The sequence below is a fragment of the Chrysemys picta genome, chromosome 2, assembly GCF_011386835.1.
Source record: "Chrysemys picta bellii isolate R12L10 chromosome 2, ASM1138683v2, whole genome shotgun sequence".
NCBI classification, from domain to species: domain Eukaryota; kingdom Metazoa; phylum Chordata; order Testudines; family Emydidae; genus Chrysemys; species Chrysemys picta.
In genome coordinates, this window is record NC_088792.1 from 59671762 (window position 1) to 59688577 (window position 16816).

The 16816-nt window shown below is 41.6% G+C and overlaps 1 protein-coding gene across 4 annotated transcripts in view; it reads right to left on the minus strand.

Annotated features, from left to right (window-relative positions):
- Window positions 1–575: 575 nt before the first annotated feature.
- Window positions 576–16816, minus strand: part of MACC1 (MET transcriptional regulator MACC1) — a 49295-nt gene continuing 33054 nt past the window's right edge. For all 4 annotated transcript variants that reach the window (XM_065583263.1, XM_042856383.2, XM_065583262.1 and 1 more), the window contains 2 exons: window positions 16293–16481; window positions 576–7993 (listed from right to left, as the gene is read on the minus strand). In XM_065583263.1, coding sequence (XP_065439335.1) covers window positions 7781–7993; window positions 16293–16481 — 402 coding nt within the window. In that variant the 3' untranslated portion in view covers window positions 576–7780. The remainder of the gene's footprint in view (window positions 7994–16292; window positions 16482–16816) is intronic.

Consider the following 16816-nt stretch of genomic DNA (forward strand, 5'->3'; position numbering starts at 1 on the left):
TACTGTATATGTCTGCTAAAATGAACAACAACAAACTGGTCAAGTAATGACATTTTAAATGGTCATCATTAGGTTTCAGGGTTGAGCCAGTGATGCATGGGGCAGTTCACAGCACACAGAACTATTGTTTCATGCACCTTGCAGAGTCAGAAAGACAACACATCTTTAGTTTACACTTGGTTCACATTTGCAGTTATCTTCAAAACCATAGAGACTAGCAACATATATTTGTTAACAAAATCTGAGATGTTAGGGCACAATTGTGTGGTAAAGGTGGATTCCACAGTAAATTCCATGGTATACACAGAGTCCTGCCTACAATACTACATTTATTCTATTGTTTCAGGAAGCAGTATTTTTGCTTATGGTCAGAGGTACAAATTATAGTGGTTAACCTAGTAGCAAAAACATTAGTAAGTTTCACCAACAGAGGTGAAGGTGCAGAGTATTTCCTTTTTTAAAGGATGAAATATTACTATCATTCCCCTATTACTAAAAGAGTCTGCAATCTCTCACCCTGTCACCTTTTTTTTAAACATCCTGTAGATTCAATGCAAAGATTCCAGTCTACGCAGTCATTTTCCCTTGTTTATTAGGTTTAAAAATACATACTCTAATTTTTTTTTAAAAAAAACTCAGATAACAAATTAATGGTTAACAAATACAAAATCACAATTTTTCTGTACTCAGAATAATACCAGAAGGCCTTTATTCCTACAATTGGTGCCTATTTTCAGACCTGTAATGACAGCAAGTAAACTACAGGGAAAAAATGGTTATTATTACTCACATCTGATTAGCGCTGGCTTTACGGATCTAAAATTATTGTGAAACTTCTTCAAAGACTCAGATAGCTTGATTCTCCCCTCACACTAGTGAAAATCATGAGTAGCTGCGTTGAAGTTAATGGGAGTTAAACTAGTGTGGAAGGAGGAAAACAGGCTCAGAATGTGCATCTGGTACATGTTGTTCGCAGTGTTGTTGTAGCTGTGTTGGTCCCATGACATTAGAGGAAAAATGTGGGCGAGGTACATTTCCCGGATCGGAAGAAGAGCTCTATGTAAGCTCAAAAGCTTGTCTCTTTCACCAATGGAAGCTAGTCCAATAAATTATATTTACTCACCCACCTTGTCTCCCTGGCACATGTTCTATTTTTTAAATTCTAGGGGCCTGATTCTCAATTCACTTGCCCCTTGTGCTGAAATTTATACTGGAGTCAAGTGGATGTAACATTTTACTGTAGTGTTTTATTGTCATTTAGCATAAATGTCAACGACGACACAAGGTGCAAGGCAGCAGAGAACTGGGCTCAGTGGGATTCAGTTTAGAATAGAATATTTACACTATGACTCTAAACAATTAAATGTTTATAGTATGGAAGATCTCAGCTGACCTGACAACTTACTAAGAGGAAGCTCAGAAATATGTAATAATCAAGTAAACCTTATCTGGGTGGAGAGAAGCTTGTGGAGTTTGAATTTCTATAATCCTCCGGCTTTACTATTCAAACTGTTTAGGTTTTACAACAGGACTTTGCATTATGTGAAACCCAATCCTTCTGGAAAAAACACTCATGCCAAATCCCACTCACTTGCCTGTCCTCATCAGAAAGGAGGGTGGAGGTCCCTGTACTTTTCTCTTGTCCCCAGAGAGAAGGGATGAAGATGGCTGGGCCCTTAATACTCACCCCCATCACACACCTTGCTACTATTCTATTATCTGTGATGTCTTCTGTGGAGTGGTTTGTGGCCTAGTCCCATCACTTATGTTCTCTTCAGGGGGCAATCTGATTTCTCCTCCCTAATCTTCTGCTTTCAGAGAAATCATCAAGGAGGCCTCCCCACTCCCCACCCAACTCAAGGAGAACACCTTCTGAGGGTGAATAACTTGTCTTCTGACCCCTTACCTTGTAGCTGTTGGATTGTGAAACACTTCTTCCTGTCCTGCTGCATAGGCCTGTTAAATACTGTGGGGCAGAAATACCTCAGCACTGGACTTAGGGAATTGACTCCCAGGTTCAGGAGGAAACCTGCTCCTGTGTGAGTCATCTGGGAAGAGTCTCCCTTTGTTTATTGCATTGTGGGACATGTCTGCCCTATGAAGGGCCACTTCAGTAGGACTGATCCCCATTCTCACCACCAGATAGGGCAGGGGCAGGCCCCCATCTCAATAAGACCCTCTCCTTGAAAAAGGGTGTGGAATATTGAACTCCTTTGCACAGTGATGAGGGAGGCTAGGTTAAAGCTTCTTTCCACCAAAGACTATAGAGCTGAAAGGAGTTGGCTAACATCTCCAGACTTCCCATCCCTCAAAGACAGTAATGACAACAACAAAATGGGGAAAGCTGGGGTCTTTGAAGGATGGTAACTAGGGAGGGGATTTCTTCTCCTCGCCCAGGAGCAGGGAGAGGTTGTTGTTTTCATCCCTCCCCACAGAGACCTAAGAAGGTATGTGTGCTGGCTCATGGGAAAGTACTTCTCCTCTCCTCTCCCCTCCACTCCCTTCAAGAGAAATCAAGACCAAAGCTATGTGCTCCTAACTGCATGCTGCTGCTGAAAGCAGCTGTTTCCACTCTCAGCAGTAACCTAGAACTGGCATTTTGTGGTTTAAAATATTTGAGCAATAAAATGTGGAGTTTATTACATATTATTTTACATTCAGCGTAGGCTGCTAAAGTAAACAGAAGTATTGCACAAGTGCACATTTCATTCATATGAGGAGAAGTACAAAGCAAAAATGAAAGTGGAATTAGCAAATAAAGACCACAGCTGCAGGCCCCAGAGCACAACCTAATTGGACAGGATATAAACAAACTTCCAGGACCAATCACATAATATCACAAACTGAGGAGCTGACTTACTCAATAAGTCAATATTTTGCTAAATAATTTGGGCCAAATTCAACTCGAGTTTGAGAGTGTCACACTTCATTGCTGGTGCAGGGCTAAAATCAGAGGAGATGGTATAGCAATAGTAGGAATAACATCAAAACAAGCCATGCTCCTTAGTGATTTCCTGGTCACTGTGATTTCTCTGTAGTGTAGGGTTGCCCTATCACAGTATCTTTTTTCCCAGCATGCTTCTTTTCAGGGTTGGTCCTTTAAATTTGACAGAACCAAGAAGTTGGAACCCTGAAGCAGCCATTTGGTAACTGGTAGCTCCTGGCTGCATTTTTATCTCTTCTAGCTGGGAAGCAACACTTATGTTTTCCTTTTTCATTATTATTATTGCTGAGGAAAAAAGCAATAGCATTGGCATTAGTGATAAGAAGAAATGCAAAAAATGGCATTGAAATTGGAGATATGTGCAGTGCAGCAGAAGTAAATGTAAGAGGACTTATGTGATGTTTGCTGCCAGGGGAATAGCAGAGAAGTTGAACAGAGTTTGACATCAAAGAAGGGGTTATTGCCAGGTGGCATATTCATCTCTAGGTGTAAGAAGGCACTGTGAAGTTCAAGGAATGGTGTAGTTGAGTCAAGTCAGTCTGCTTTTAGGGAGTGTAAGTAGTAGTGAAGTACTTATTCACCCCAGTCAGTAGCAAAGACATTGAGCATGGCTCAGTCAACCACTGCACCATAATGAAATCTGCCCTGTAGCAGGATTGGCAAGCCATGCTGAAGTAGGAACCCCCGGAGGCATTCTGGGAGATGTAACCAGAATCCTTCCCAGAAGTCCACAGTGTAACAGCCCCTCTATTACTCTTTAAGAAGGTACTGTGTGCATTTTCACACACCTCAGCAGTGCAAGAGGACATGGACCATACCTATCTATCTCATAGAGCTGGAAGGGACCTTGAAAGGTCTGTGACAGTGTACCCCATAAGGCTTTATGGGGAGGGGGTGCTTATAAATGTATGGATGACATAGCTGGAATATGTTTTGCGCTGCCTGTACCATGTAACATATCTCCGTAAAGGTTATGGTCTACTATATCTATTCATCCAATTTGTACATATATATCATTTTCTACTCGAGGTTAAGAATATGGGCTGTATGCTTGCTTGATTTCTAAGTAAGCTTTGTGAGGCATTTGGTCAGCTTCTTTAGGAAGGAATGCGCCAGGTTAAGTACCTGATCAGGAGACACCTGGGGAACAATGCATCTTGGAATGCTCCAATCCACGTGAGAAGTCTTCCTGGAGACATGCAAGATGCCATGTGGACAATGGCGTCGGCCTGCAAAGACTGAGTCATGCAGGGGCATGTGACTTGCCCAGGTGACTCCAAAACTCCATCTTGGAGGTGGACTTTGCATAGGAGGGAGGAGGGGGGTCTCCACCCACAAGAGAGAGTCTATTTAAACCTGTGGGAGACCCCTCCATTTTGTCTTCAGCTGGCTAAAGAAGGAGCCTCTCCACCCCCCCGCCAGGATACTTGAAGGAGACTGAAACAAAGGACAGTAACTAGAGGGGGTGTGAGTGATTGCTGGACCCAGGCTAAAAGGAGATTAGCCTGTAAAAGGGAGCACTCTGGAACTGGTGAGGAAATTATCTGTATTCAGTTTGATTAGGCATAGATCTGCGCATTTTATTTTATTTTGCTTGGTGACTTACTTTGTTCTGTCTGTTACTACTTTGAACCACTTAAATCCTACTGTCTGTATTTAATAAAATCACTTTCTATTTAGTAATTTACTCAGAGTATGTATTAATACCTGGGGGAGCAAACAGCTGTGCATATCTCTCTATCAGTGTTATAGAGGGCAAACAATTTATGAGTTTGCCCTGCATAAGCTTTATGCAGGGTAAAACAGATTTATCTGGGTTTAGACCCCACTGGGAGTTGGGCATCTGAGTGCTAAAGACAAGCACACTACTGTGAGCTGTTTTCAGGTAAACTTGCAGCTTTGGGACAAGTGATTCAGACCCTGGGTCTGTGTCTGGAGCCAGACGGGAGTGTCTGGCTCAGCAAGACAGGGTGCTGGAGTCCTGAGCTGCCAGGGAAAACAGGAGCAGGGGTAGTCTTTGCACATCGGGTGGCAGCTCCCAAGGGGGTTTCTGTGAGCCAACCCGTCACAAGGTCATCAAGTCCAGCCCCCTGCCTTCACTAGCAGGACTAAGTACTGATTTTGCCCCAGATCCCTAAGTGACCCCCTCAAGAATTGAACTCACAACCCTGGGTTTAGCAGGCCAATGCCCAAACCACTGAACTATCCCTCCCGCCATAGCCCTGTCCCTTCCTCCCCTCTGCTTAAGGGATTCATTGCCACCTGTGGCACTAACAGGGAACAATAGATGGCCCCTCCATAGATGTGCAAGGCAATGGGGAAGCTCTGTGGTACCTTCTATCCCCAATTCCTTGTGCAACTGCACAGAGCCAGCACAGTGTGGGTGTAAACACCTCTCAGGGACATAGAAGGCTACACTACGTAGTCCATGTATTCAAATTCTATTTTCATTCCCTTGATCACCACAGAAGATATTTTTTGCATTAATACTCAGTGGACCTAAATCTTTGCTCACCCTAGTGCAAAGCAGGAGTAACTCTGCTGAAGCCAACTGCATTACATGAGTGCAAAATGGGTGTAAGTAAGGGAATCAGGCCTTCAATATTTAGCAAAGGTCTTCTGGGCTTGTGCCCTATCCTCCCATCCAAAGCTCTTCACACCTAGAGGCTGTGCAATGGAACTTGTTAAAGAAAGGCCTAGGGAGAAAAAATGTAAATGTGCTATTTTGTTCTAGATTCATCATGTTCTTCCTCCTCCTGAAAGGATGTTATCTCAAATGAAGCAATTAAAGAACCAGCTGTGCCCTGAGATGTTCATGCACAACTCTCAGAGTAGAACTTGGCTTTGTCTCTCCAACTGCCAGCTCTCAGGCTTGCTTTTCAACCAGACCACTGCCGGCAAACAGTGAGTTTGCCAGTTTATCCAAATGAGCCTTTGGGTGCTCCTTCACCAGAGCTGCTCTTTGAGTTATTTGCAGGTTGCTTCCATTTTTACCGCTACCTTCTAGCTAACAAAAGTTTGTTTTCTTGTTTGTTTTAAATGCCATCCATTTACCGGGAATTATTTGGTTGGACTGGGGTTGTTCCACAACTCAGTGTTATCCATAAGGCGGTGCCACGTTTACTGCAGCTTGGTTCTGGCCAATGGAAAGACTTCATTTGAGAGTATCTATTCCGGATTATTTCAGAGCATGTAATCAGTGAAAATCAGGCAAGTATGAATTGCTGCATAAATAAATCATAAATGAACCTAATTTAAACCCTTTTTGTTAACAATAGGACCAGCACATATCTTTCTTGACAAAATACTAGTTGCCCCTCTCTCCCATTTTCCCTCAGGAATGGCACAGATGAGAATTATGCACAATAATGGCATATACATTCTGTCTCTACCCATCAACCCCCACTTTTCCATTCAAAATAGCTATATAAGAGGCAGTGGCTTATGTACAGGATCATATGACGTGGCCACCATTCTGATAACTGCTTGGTATGGATCAGCCTTTTCTATCCGATTCCACTCCTTTTGGGGAGCATGTAAAAGAAAGATTAGTAAAATTCCACTGTGCATCATGTATACAGACTTGGTGGTAGAAAAAATAGTGAGCTATTTCCAGATGTGGCCACTAATTTAGGTGCCCCTCTCTCTGAATGCCCAATTTAAGACACCTATGGCCTTTACAGAAGTACTGAGCTCCTGTTTAGAGTTGGTTAGAAAAAATATTTTTGGCAGAATTTGTCTATTCATAAAAATTGCAGTGTTTTGTGGAAAAGGTTCAATTTCAAGAAACTCCTGATGGAATCCAGGCATCCTGATTTGGGGTGAAAAAAATCCAAAAAGAAAAAATTCCATGGAACTGATATTTGGTTTCCCAGCCAGCTTTACTGCCATTGACTTCCATTGGAGTTACAAGAGCTCACCACACCTGAAAATCAGACTAAAGGTGTCTTCTTCTGGACACCCAAAACCCAAGGAACTTGCAGTGAGGCCCCCAATACTGCAACTGATTATGAAAAGGCACACCAGTGTAAACGTAACATAAGAATGGCCATACTGGCTCAGACCAAAGGTCCAGCTAGCCCAGTATCTTCTCTTCTGACAGTGGCCAATGCCAGGTGCCCCAGAGGGAATGAACAGAACAGGTAACCACCGAGTGATCCATCCCCCGTCTCCCATTCCCAGCTTCTGTCAAACAGAGGCTAGGGACACCATCCCTGCCCATCCTGGCTAATAGCCATTGATGGACCTGTCCTCCATGAATTTATCTAGTTCCATTTTGAACCCTGTTGTAAGTTTGGCCTTCACAACATCCTCTGTGCTTGCTTGGAACCTCATTGACTCCAATATGTCTTCCACATGGGCTCAGCGGCTGATCCTTGTGTTGTAATTTGCAGGATTGGAGCCCAAATTGTCACTTTTGAAAATTTTGGCCACACTGAGTGAATACTATCAGAGCAGCCCAGAACCTGTGGGGCTTAATAGACATCAAAATAAAAAGTTGGCTTTATTATAAGCTATAGTTGTAGTCTTGTGAATTTTTCATTTCGGAATTGGTCCATGGAATTAAAATCTTTTCAAGGACCTAATTCACCTTCCAACTCCAATTTCACCCCTGCATGGTCCTCAAAATATTATTCTGCAGGCCCTGAGGGTCCTTCAGATAAATTGTGTTCCACATGGTCTGTGCTGTATGTAACACATATAAGTGCAGAAAAAATAAGCTAAAATGAAAGGATCTGTTCTCTTTTGGAAAATCAGGGTCATAAAAATAATTGACGAGTATAAAAATCAACACCATAGTTTTCCAATAGATAGTCCATAAAAGAATTTGGGATTCTAGTCTTCCTCCTTCTTGGTGAAAGCATTTGCCCTTAAGATCTCCATGCAGTTCACTAGAATCAAAGCTCCAGTTAACTCTCGCCACTGTTTGGTCAAAGGGTTTTTCATTTTGTCCAAAGCCAACTGCAGGTCTTGTAACACGTCTCTATAGCTGTCTCCATAGTGAGCGCCCCATGTGTACAGAAAATCGTATGCAGGTTTCCACATCATCTGCAAAGAATTTTTTTTTTAATATTAGGAGAAAACAAAGCAATGTACAATGACTTTCTAGATCTACTATAAGGGCATAGTAATTAAAAAGTTATAGAAAAGGAAACAAATTAACTTTTGCTCTTTGAGCACATTGAAGTACTTTCTCATGTAAAGTATGTTCAGATAAAAACTGCAATGTCACATTTATGCTGTCAGCTTTTCTATAGATATGGACGTTTTAGTGAAATAAGTAGCAATAAAAAGATAGTGTCCCTTTAAATGAAGAATCTATCAAATTGACAACCATATTTCTGTCTGAACAATTTGTACCTAGTATAGTTACAAGAAACATCAAATATCATTAACAGTGAAAAGATTGGGGGTGGGAATATTTTCTTGTTTCACTTTAATGTGTGCATTCAACAGCAGTTTGCAGATGGTGAACTTCATTATTCTGTTGATGGTCAGTTGCACTTCTTGTCGTGGGAATCAGAATTGTGGTGTCTCCCTCATGCAATGCTCAGATTGGAGCTTATATACCTGCTTTGCCAGAGGGTGAGAGCAGCAGAAAGGTTGAAACTGAAGAGGCAGTAGGCAGGTGAGGGTCCAGAAAAGAAGAAAGAAGGGGTAGGCCTCAGCATATTTGAAATTTGATCTGTGGCTTTGATCCTTGAAACACTGAAGTCACTCATGCATAGAGGTTTGCCTATAAGATGCTTATAAATATCAGCAAGAGAGTAGAAAAAACTTTATAAAAACTTAAAACCAAAAATCAGGACATACAATCTATCATCTGCTTCTATTAATGTAAAAAAATTCAAGTCAATAGTGCCCCTTCTAAAGTATTCCTTCACATTTCCTTCATGACAAGACGAGTTTATGGGGCAGCTGTTGTAAATGGTCAGAGGTCCATTGAAGTCATTGGGCCTATGATAATTTTCACCAGCTGAAGATCTGCCCCTATGTCTTTTAAAGTGCTGATAGACACTGCATTCTGCAACTGGAACTTAGTTAGCAATTGTGTAGCTGGTGCATAAGGCAGGATGGAATTCAACTCTCTTTCCCAACTCTTTCTCTGCCATGTTAATGGGAATATAAGTGAGAAAGGCTACGCAGAAATGGTACTTTCTGATTATTCCTGCACTTTAGTAGGCTTCTATTGTAGGATATTGTTACTCCTTTTTGACCTAACCAGCTAGCCAATTTTGAGGGTCCTGAGACTTGTTCTCCTGAGGAGGAGAAATTGAAGATTGACGCAATCCTATTTATTTACAAAGGCTGTACAAAGTCCTGATTCCCTGAACACAGAAGGAATCAAACCACAGCGGACAGTTTCTTTGGTCACAGCTCCTGCCAGCACTTAACCCAAAAGTTCTCACTCAACCTTTTCTCAAGATCATCCATGCTTCGGTGGCAGTAACTTTCTGCTTCTTCTCTCACAGAGACACACACCTCCATCAAACAATCCCTAGAGAACCCCTGCCACCCACATAGCTCTATTTCTGACAAGCCTCGGGTGTCCTTGTGTTTTGGGTGAAGGCTCCTATTGCTTCAGTGATCCAGTTCCATAATAATGATAGCAGTACCTAGCTCTTAGAGAGAGCTCATCAGTAGATCTCAAAGTGCTTTTTAAATAATCGCCATTTTACAAAAGGGGATACTGAGGCACAGAAAGGCGCCATGACTTGCCCAAGGTTATCCTGCAGGCCGGTGGCAAGGCTGGGAATTGAATCCAGGTCTCCTGAGTCCATAAAGGAACTTAATTGTTTCTTACATTTATCCCATATGAAGGACGGTTGTAAACCCCTTCCCTCCAACCACCCAGTTTCAATGAGGTTTAATCCAACCTAGCACAATGTTATCAGGTAAAAATTTCAGGTAACACACAAAATCTTAATTGGGTTTTGATTTTTTTCCTCTGACCATATGTTCTAACATGCTGAAACAAAATGTATTAACAGCATCATGAAAATAATGTGTTTTATTTATAGCTATCCCAAGAAGCTCATCTCTGTAGAATCTTATACATGCCAGACAGTTGCTGCGTTCCTGATGCTTAGGTAGCAAAAGCAGCCAGAAAGCTACTGCAGTGGGCAGCTGGGGATTCCCATGATGTAAGGGAATCGCTGGTATTGTGCAGTTAGCTATGTTGGCTCTACGCCAGCCTCTCTGGACTAGGTGGAGGGCCAGAGTGTGGGAAAGGTTAAAAAGATGGTGCTGCAGCATGCTGTACCCAGTAATCCTCATTAGCTTTGGGGAGGGCAGAGATGGGCAGCGTTGCAAGCAATGATAGAGCAGTCCTTAAGGTGCCCTGACTTGTGCCAGAGGCTAGTTTGGCCCTGGGCAGCCAGAGGATTGTTAGAAAGGTGGGTAGGAGAACAGTTTGCCTTTTCCTTCCCTTCAGCTGTGCTGAGCTCTCCTCCAACATAGCTGAAGATTTATCCCATACACATCAGTATATCAAACGCTGTGGCAAAAGTTCAAAATGGTTGTGCAAATTCACTCTGTAATGAATTTGTGGAGGTTACTAACTCAGCTGCTGTCTGCATGCAAAAATCCTTACTATTACTACTAAGTACTAATGCTTAATGTTTTCCAGTTCAGCCCCATTTCCACTACTAGCTGAATATGTTAATTGGAGGGTTAAAATGATTTGAGAGTTAGATTGCACTTTTCACATCAAATTGGAAAGCTGAAGATCCCAAGCAATACTTTTAAAAGTTCTAGGGATCTAAAAACCAAAGCGATCCAATCCAGCCACTCAATCCAGCCAATCCAATCCATATAAGATCATTAATAAGATTCAGTCCTATAAAGCTTTAAAGAAAGAGCCTTTCAATTTCACATATTAAACTGTAATCATGATGAGAGAAGACCAACTCATTGTGCATGTGCCCAAGAATTCACTGAGGGGAGGAAAACAAATAGCTAATCTTTCACTCTGAAAAGTTAAATTGAACAAATGTGGTGCACACAGCATCTGCTTTATAACAAAATGTGTTTTTTGCCCAAGCCCTTGGATAGGGTCCATTACAAGGAGATATTAAGGAAACTACAGTAAGGTCTTGTCTATGCACAAGCTTGCACTGGTTCAGCTACCCCAATGCAAATCCCTGTGTGGACATACATTGCTTTAAAAATGCCTATGTTAACTAAACTGATATAAACCAGGTTTTTAATCAGCTGAAGAACGTCCACACACAGTGTTGCACTTGTTTGAACTAAACCGGTTTTAAAATAACACTTTTAGTTAGTGCAGTTTTGTCAGCTGACCTAGGGAAGTCTCTTCACTGCTTGGTGCCTCAGTTTCCCCATCCGTAAGATGGGAATAATGATACTAACCTCCTTTATGTTGTCCTGATGACAAGCGCTGTAAGAAGTATCATTATTATTTATTTGTGTGTCAATCAGGCCTAAGTGGTCATATAGTGAGAGGTGATCTTTCATGGATTGAAGTGCCCTGAATGATTATTCATTACTAATATTAGTTTTGAATTTAAATACACTGATGCTTTTTTCATTGTCTAGCCAATGTTACAGGTGGCTAAATAGTATTCAGCAAATAATTGATTCAATTAATGTTTCCTGTTCATTGTCCGATTATTATTCACAAATCATTCCCCACCCCAGGTCCAGTTATTGGGCCAGCTACAGTCATGAATTAGAAACTAGTTATGAGTGAGGACTCTGGGTTGTAATTCAGTGTTTTGTATCAGGAGTCTCTGCTATCTGTTAAGTATATTAAGAAATGAGTATTAGCAATCATTTTAAAATAATTTGTCAGATGTGTGATAATATCATGAAGATACTTAGGGTGAAATCCTGCGCCTACTGAAGTTAATGACAGTACATTTTCATGCTGACCTCTGATTTTTGTATGTATAATTTCATGTATGCATGTGGCATTTTGTGAGCACAACATTAGAGGCCAGTGTTTTAAATGTTTTTCACCGCGTGAGGTGTTGGACACACCCTAAGTTTGTTAACTTTTAGAGAAGGAACCTTTAGCAATCCCCCTCTCATTCCATAGGATTTTTATGAGGAGTTGATTATAGAAGAATTGGATTTAGTCCTACATTCTGGTGGGCCGTAAGTCTTTTTTGGATTGACACTGTTTCCAGTTAGATATCTTTGCATTTGTACCTTTAAAATATTGTATGCTGGCTTTTTTAGTACACAGTCATCTAGGAGGGCTCCATAATCATCCCAATAAATAAATGATTAAACAAACTGATAGACTGGCATAGCTTTTCCTACAATGTTCTTGTTTTAAAATATATGTTGCTATTTTTACATTGCAAGTAGCTACACTATGTTTGCAGCAGCCAGCATTGCTGCACATCAGAGAATTTTGTATGTAGTTTAACATCAAGAATATACAAATCTCTTGAAAATAAGAGACGTGGGTGTTGAGCCAACACAATCTGTGTTTGTGTTGTTGCACCGCCCCCGTCCCCGCTAAACAAGGACAGCTATTTGTTTGCAGCAAATATTTCATTTGATGTTTCATAGCGACAGTTTATTACTACCAGGATCGGCATCAAACTTTGACTAATGTCTCTACATGATGTCACTATAGGCAGAGAAGGAATAAGACTGTTGTACAATTTAGTTCCTTTTTGTGTCAAATAATATTCTCTGTATAGTGCAGGCTGCAAACTAAATGTAATTTTCCTTCTAAGATTTGAAATGTATCTTATCAAAGTCACAGTCTGCCAGTGTTGAAGCATAGGCCTAGCCATACAGATGAGAGCAGCAGCATACATTTGAAAACCCAAAGGGCATTCTTCTTAAACTTTTGATGGGAACAAGATAACTATTACATTTTCCCTAAGTGTACGTTCAGTTGTTGACAGTGAATCTGGTGAGAAATGTTTATTACACTTCCCAACACTACTTGCATTGTGTCAGATTTGCTTGGATGCAAGAAGAACAACATAATCAGTTAAAATGAAATAACATAGTTTTTGAATTCTGCTTTGGGAAATCATTTAATATAAAAATGACAATATGAAGATGTCTCTCAAAGATGTACTGATTCTTTGGTAGTGCAAATGGAAAAGAAAAATAATATAATTGAATAGGCCGTAAATTACCAGTGTGTCTTGTATCTGAAAAGGAGACCTCAGACCTAAATAGTCTTAAGGCAGCATCTAGGTTTTGGCAGCGTTCAGGCTCCAAAAAGTAATTCTACCCAGGAACTGAGTGAGCATGAAGACTGAGCTACTTTCTCAATTAAAGAATTAGTCCCTCTGGAAAAGGGACTTTAAACCTCACTCACAGTGTAGATCTCATCTTCGTAGAGACTGCAATGTGGACCATCTCATTTGCAATCATGAAAGTCGTTGCCCCACATAACTGAAATTGTAGTACGTCCCAGTAGCAAGTACACACACACACAAAAAACAATATTGGTATATTATTAGCTATTGAGCATCTGGATACAAGGAAAGAAGGTAGCAGTGTGTGCCAAGCCGACTCTTTCTGAGGACAACCAGCATGTGCTCTATAGACCATAAGTGGTCCGTGGACCACACTTTGAGAACAGCTGCTCTAGAAAAAGGATTGAGGTACATTGATGACCAGAAGGGGACATCTGACAGTGCTTCTACACATAGTACACCTAAGGATTTCATTTTTCACGGCTGCCAGTGTGGCAACTGCCACAAACAATGCATGTGCTGTTTTTAAAGTTTAGACCAAAGAAATGATGTTTTTGTCCCCTAGTTAATCTTTAATTTTAGTACCATGCACAGCCATATGGGCTTTATGAAAATGGGCACCTACTTCTCTTTAAATGGTTTATTTTCTATCATTTTATTTAGTATTTATATAGCACCATAAGTCTGCATGGTACTGGAGAGAAATTAAAAAGTTCTGCTTCTGCTCTGAGTTACACAGGGGAAAATCTGAAGGAACGCCATAGAAATCAGTGGATTTACATCTGTGGAGGCAAAAATAGAATCCGACCTATTGTCCCTACCTCAGAGAGCTGACAGTCTGTTAGACATACGCAGAAGGGTTGTTGTCAACAGATGAAGGCAGGGCAGGAAAGAGAGGAATAAGCATTATAGCAAGTCAGATGCTGAAATATGATGGACATTTAAGTTGCCTGTGTAGTCGTTAGTGATTATTTTCTGTTTGGTTTTGGAATTTTAGAAGGAGGTAAGGCAAAAGTGGAACAAACAGTGCTGGGGCTGTTCAGTGGAAAGTTAGTGGGGGACTAGGCACTAGCAGTGGAAAGCTAACTAAAAGAAGTGGGTTTGAAGAAGGATTTTGCAGGACAGAGAGGATGCATTCAAGCACATACAGGGCAGGGAGAGCACAGCTATAAAGACATGAGGAAGAAGAGGAGGCAAAGGGAGCAGTGAGGCAAGAAGAGTGGGAAGAGCATGGGATGCAACTTGGGAAATAGGTAAAAAACAAGGGCTGAGATTCAGACAGCAGTAGAATCGTGCAGAACCTTGAAAGTGAGGACAAGGAGTTTCAATTTGACATTGATAGAAACTGAGCCACTCAAATGATTTAAAGGGTTGGGGTTACAAGATCAGCATGGCAGGAAAGGATGATCATTCTAGCCAACATGTTGCAGATAAAACAGAGGAAAAAGGGGAAGAGTCAGGGATTCCAAAAGGCAGGTGGTGTACTCCAGGGGTGAGGGAGAAGGAATGAGATTGCTGTCAACCACATGCAAGGAGAGAAAGAGAGGAGCAAAAAATTACTATGAATTGTGAGCTTGAAGGATTGAGAAAAGAGCAGAGATTTCAATGATGGTGAGGAAAAGAGGCATTGCAGGAGAAGTGATGAGTTCAGATTTTGCCATGGACAGTTTGTGGAAGTACCAAGATATCAAGACAGGAGAGATGCCAGAAAGATGGGAAGAGATGGGAGCCTAGACAGAGAGAAAGAGATCAGAATGGAGAGATGGATTTGAGTATCTCTAGAAGTGCTAGAGGAGTGCATGAGGCTGTTCGGGAGAAAAACTTGGCTGAGAATAGAATCCTGGAAATCATCAACTAATAAGGGCAAGTAGGAGAAAGAGGATCCATTGAATGAATACACATCCATGAAGCCAGAAAACCAAGAAGTTATGGAAAGTGAAGAAAGGTGGAGGGTCTTAAGTAAATGTGGGTGTTAAAAAACTGGTGTTAAAGACACCTGAGAAATGAAGAATACTTCACTCTTACTTAGCACTTTTCATTTACATAGCTTACAAGCTTTATTGAGGAGAATAAGTATCATTAGGCCCATTGCAGAGAGTAAGACTAAGGCACAGAGACTTGCCCAAGGTCACAGAACGGGACAGGAGAGTCACAGAGTTAGGAATAGAACCAGGCCTTCTGACTCCCAGTCCAGTTCCCCATCCACTAAACTATCCCTCCACCCTTAGACCAGTGGTTCTCAACCTTTTTCTTTCTGAGGCCCCCACAACATGCTATAAAAACTCCATGGGCCACCTATGCCACAACAACTGTTTCTCTGCATATCCAGTAGATTAAAAACCAGGCCCAGCATTGGGGGTAGCAGGCAGGGCAATTGCCCCGTGCTCGGGCTTTGGCTTCAGGCCTAGGCAGTGGTGCTCAGGCTTCAGCTTTCTGTCCTGGGTCCCACCAAGGCTAATGCCAGCCCTGCTCTTTGGTTTATTTTGGCAGAACCCCTGAAACCTGCTCACGGCCCCAGAGGGGCCCTGGTTGAGAACCACTGGTCTAAGAGAGGAGGGGCCCGGACCCCTAGTTGAGAACCACTGCCTTAGACTCAGAAAGTAAGTGGCTTTTGTTAAGGCCCTTTACTGTGGAGAGAGCAGGAATCTGACCTGGGGGAGGAGAGATCAAGAAAACACTTGAATGAAAGGCAGAAGTTCTCTGGGAATAGATAATGCATCTCAGTAGCTTTGAAATGAAGCAAACCCCAAGGAAGATGAAGGAGAGTGAAGTGAGGGCTAACTTGTACAAGGAAACAACATGATGAAGACAAAGGAAAGGAGCAAGAGATGACTGAGGGAGGGAAGGAAAAAGGCTGATTATGAGGGAGGAAGAGTGGGCTATGGGGTGGAGGAAATAAGCTGAAGTTTAAGGTGGACAGAAGCAAAGATTTCAGAGTAAATTCTTATTTATTATTTGATTACAGTAGTTCCAAAGGCCTATGTTGAGATAGTCCCTGCCCTGAGGAGCTTACAGTTTAAATAGGGATACAATCAAAGGAGGACGGGGTGGGCTGCACAAGGAGGGGAAGAAAAGCTCACACAGTATTTGCACATAGAAAAATGTGCTGTAAACATTTTAGGAAGGCTGTGCAAGTAAAGAGCAGGAAGCCTTACCTCCAGGGCAACTTCTCCACTTCTGTCTCGGTGAGGTACTTCATAAGCCTCAATTTGTTGTTTTGTGAGTCGGGCTAATCTTTCTGCCAGCTCTCTCCAGTATCTGCCAAGCTTGACAGCCGAAGTCAAAAGGACAGTGTCCTGGGTAAGACGTGCTACTAATCCTTGGCAATCTAACTTCAGAAGTGCCTGCAATCACAATTTTTAGAATCAAGCAACTTGGTCAGTATTTGAGAGCAAATAATTATTATTTGTTCCTGTAACTATCCAGTAGATCTTTTCAAACATTAAGGAAGGCTAAGCCTTTTTAGGTTCATTATAAAAAAGTAACTGTGTTTACACCTTTGGTCCAAAAAGGGATTGCCAATATTTTTTATAGGAAAGGTGCCCATAAGTTCAAGAAAAAAATTAAATTGGCATCCCATTGCTTCTGCATTCCAGTGTCAGTTGAATTCTGCCAAGTTTGAGGATCCTGAAGGGAAAATAGCGTTCTCCAACATAAATATTTGGGACCTAAAATTTAG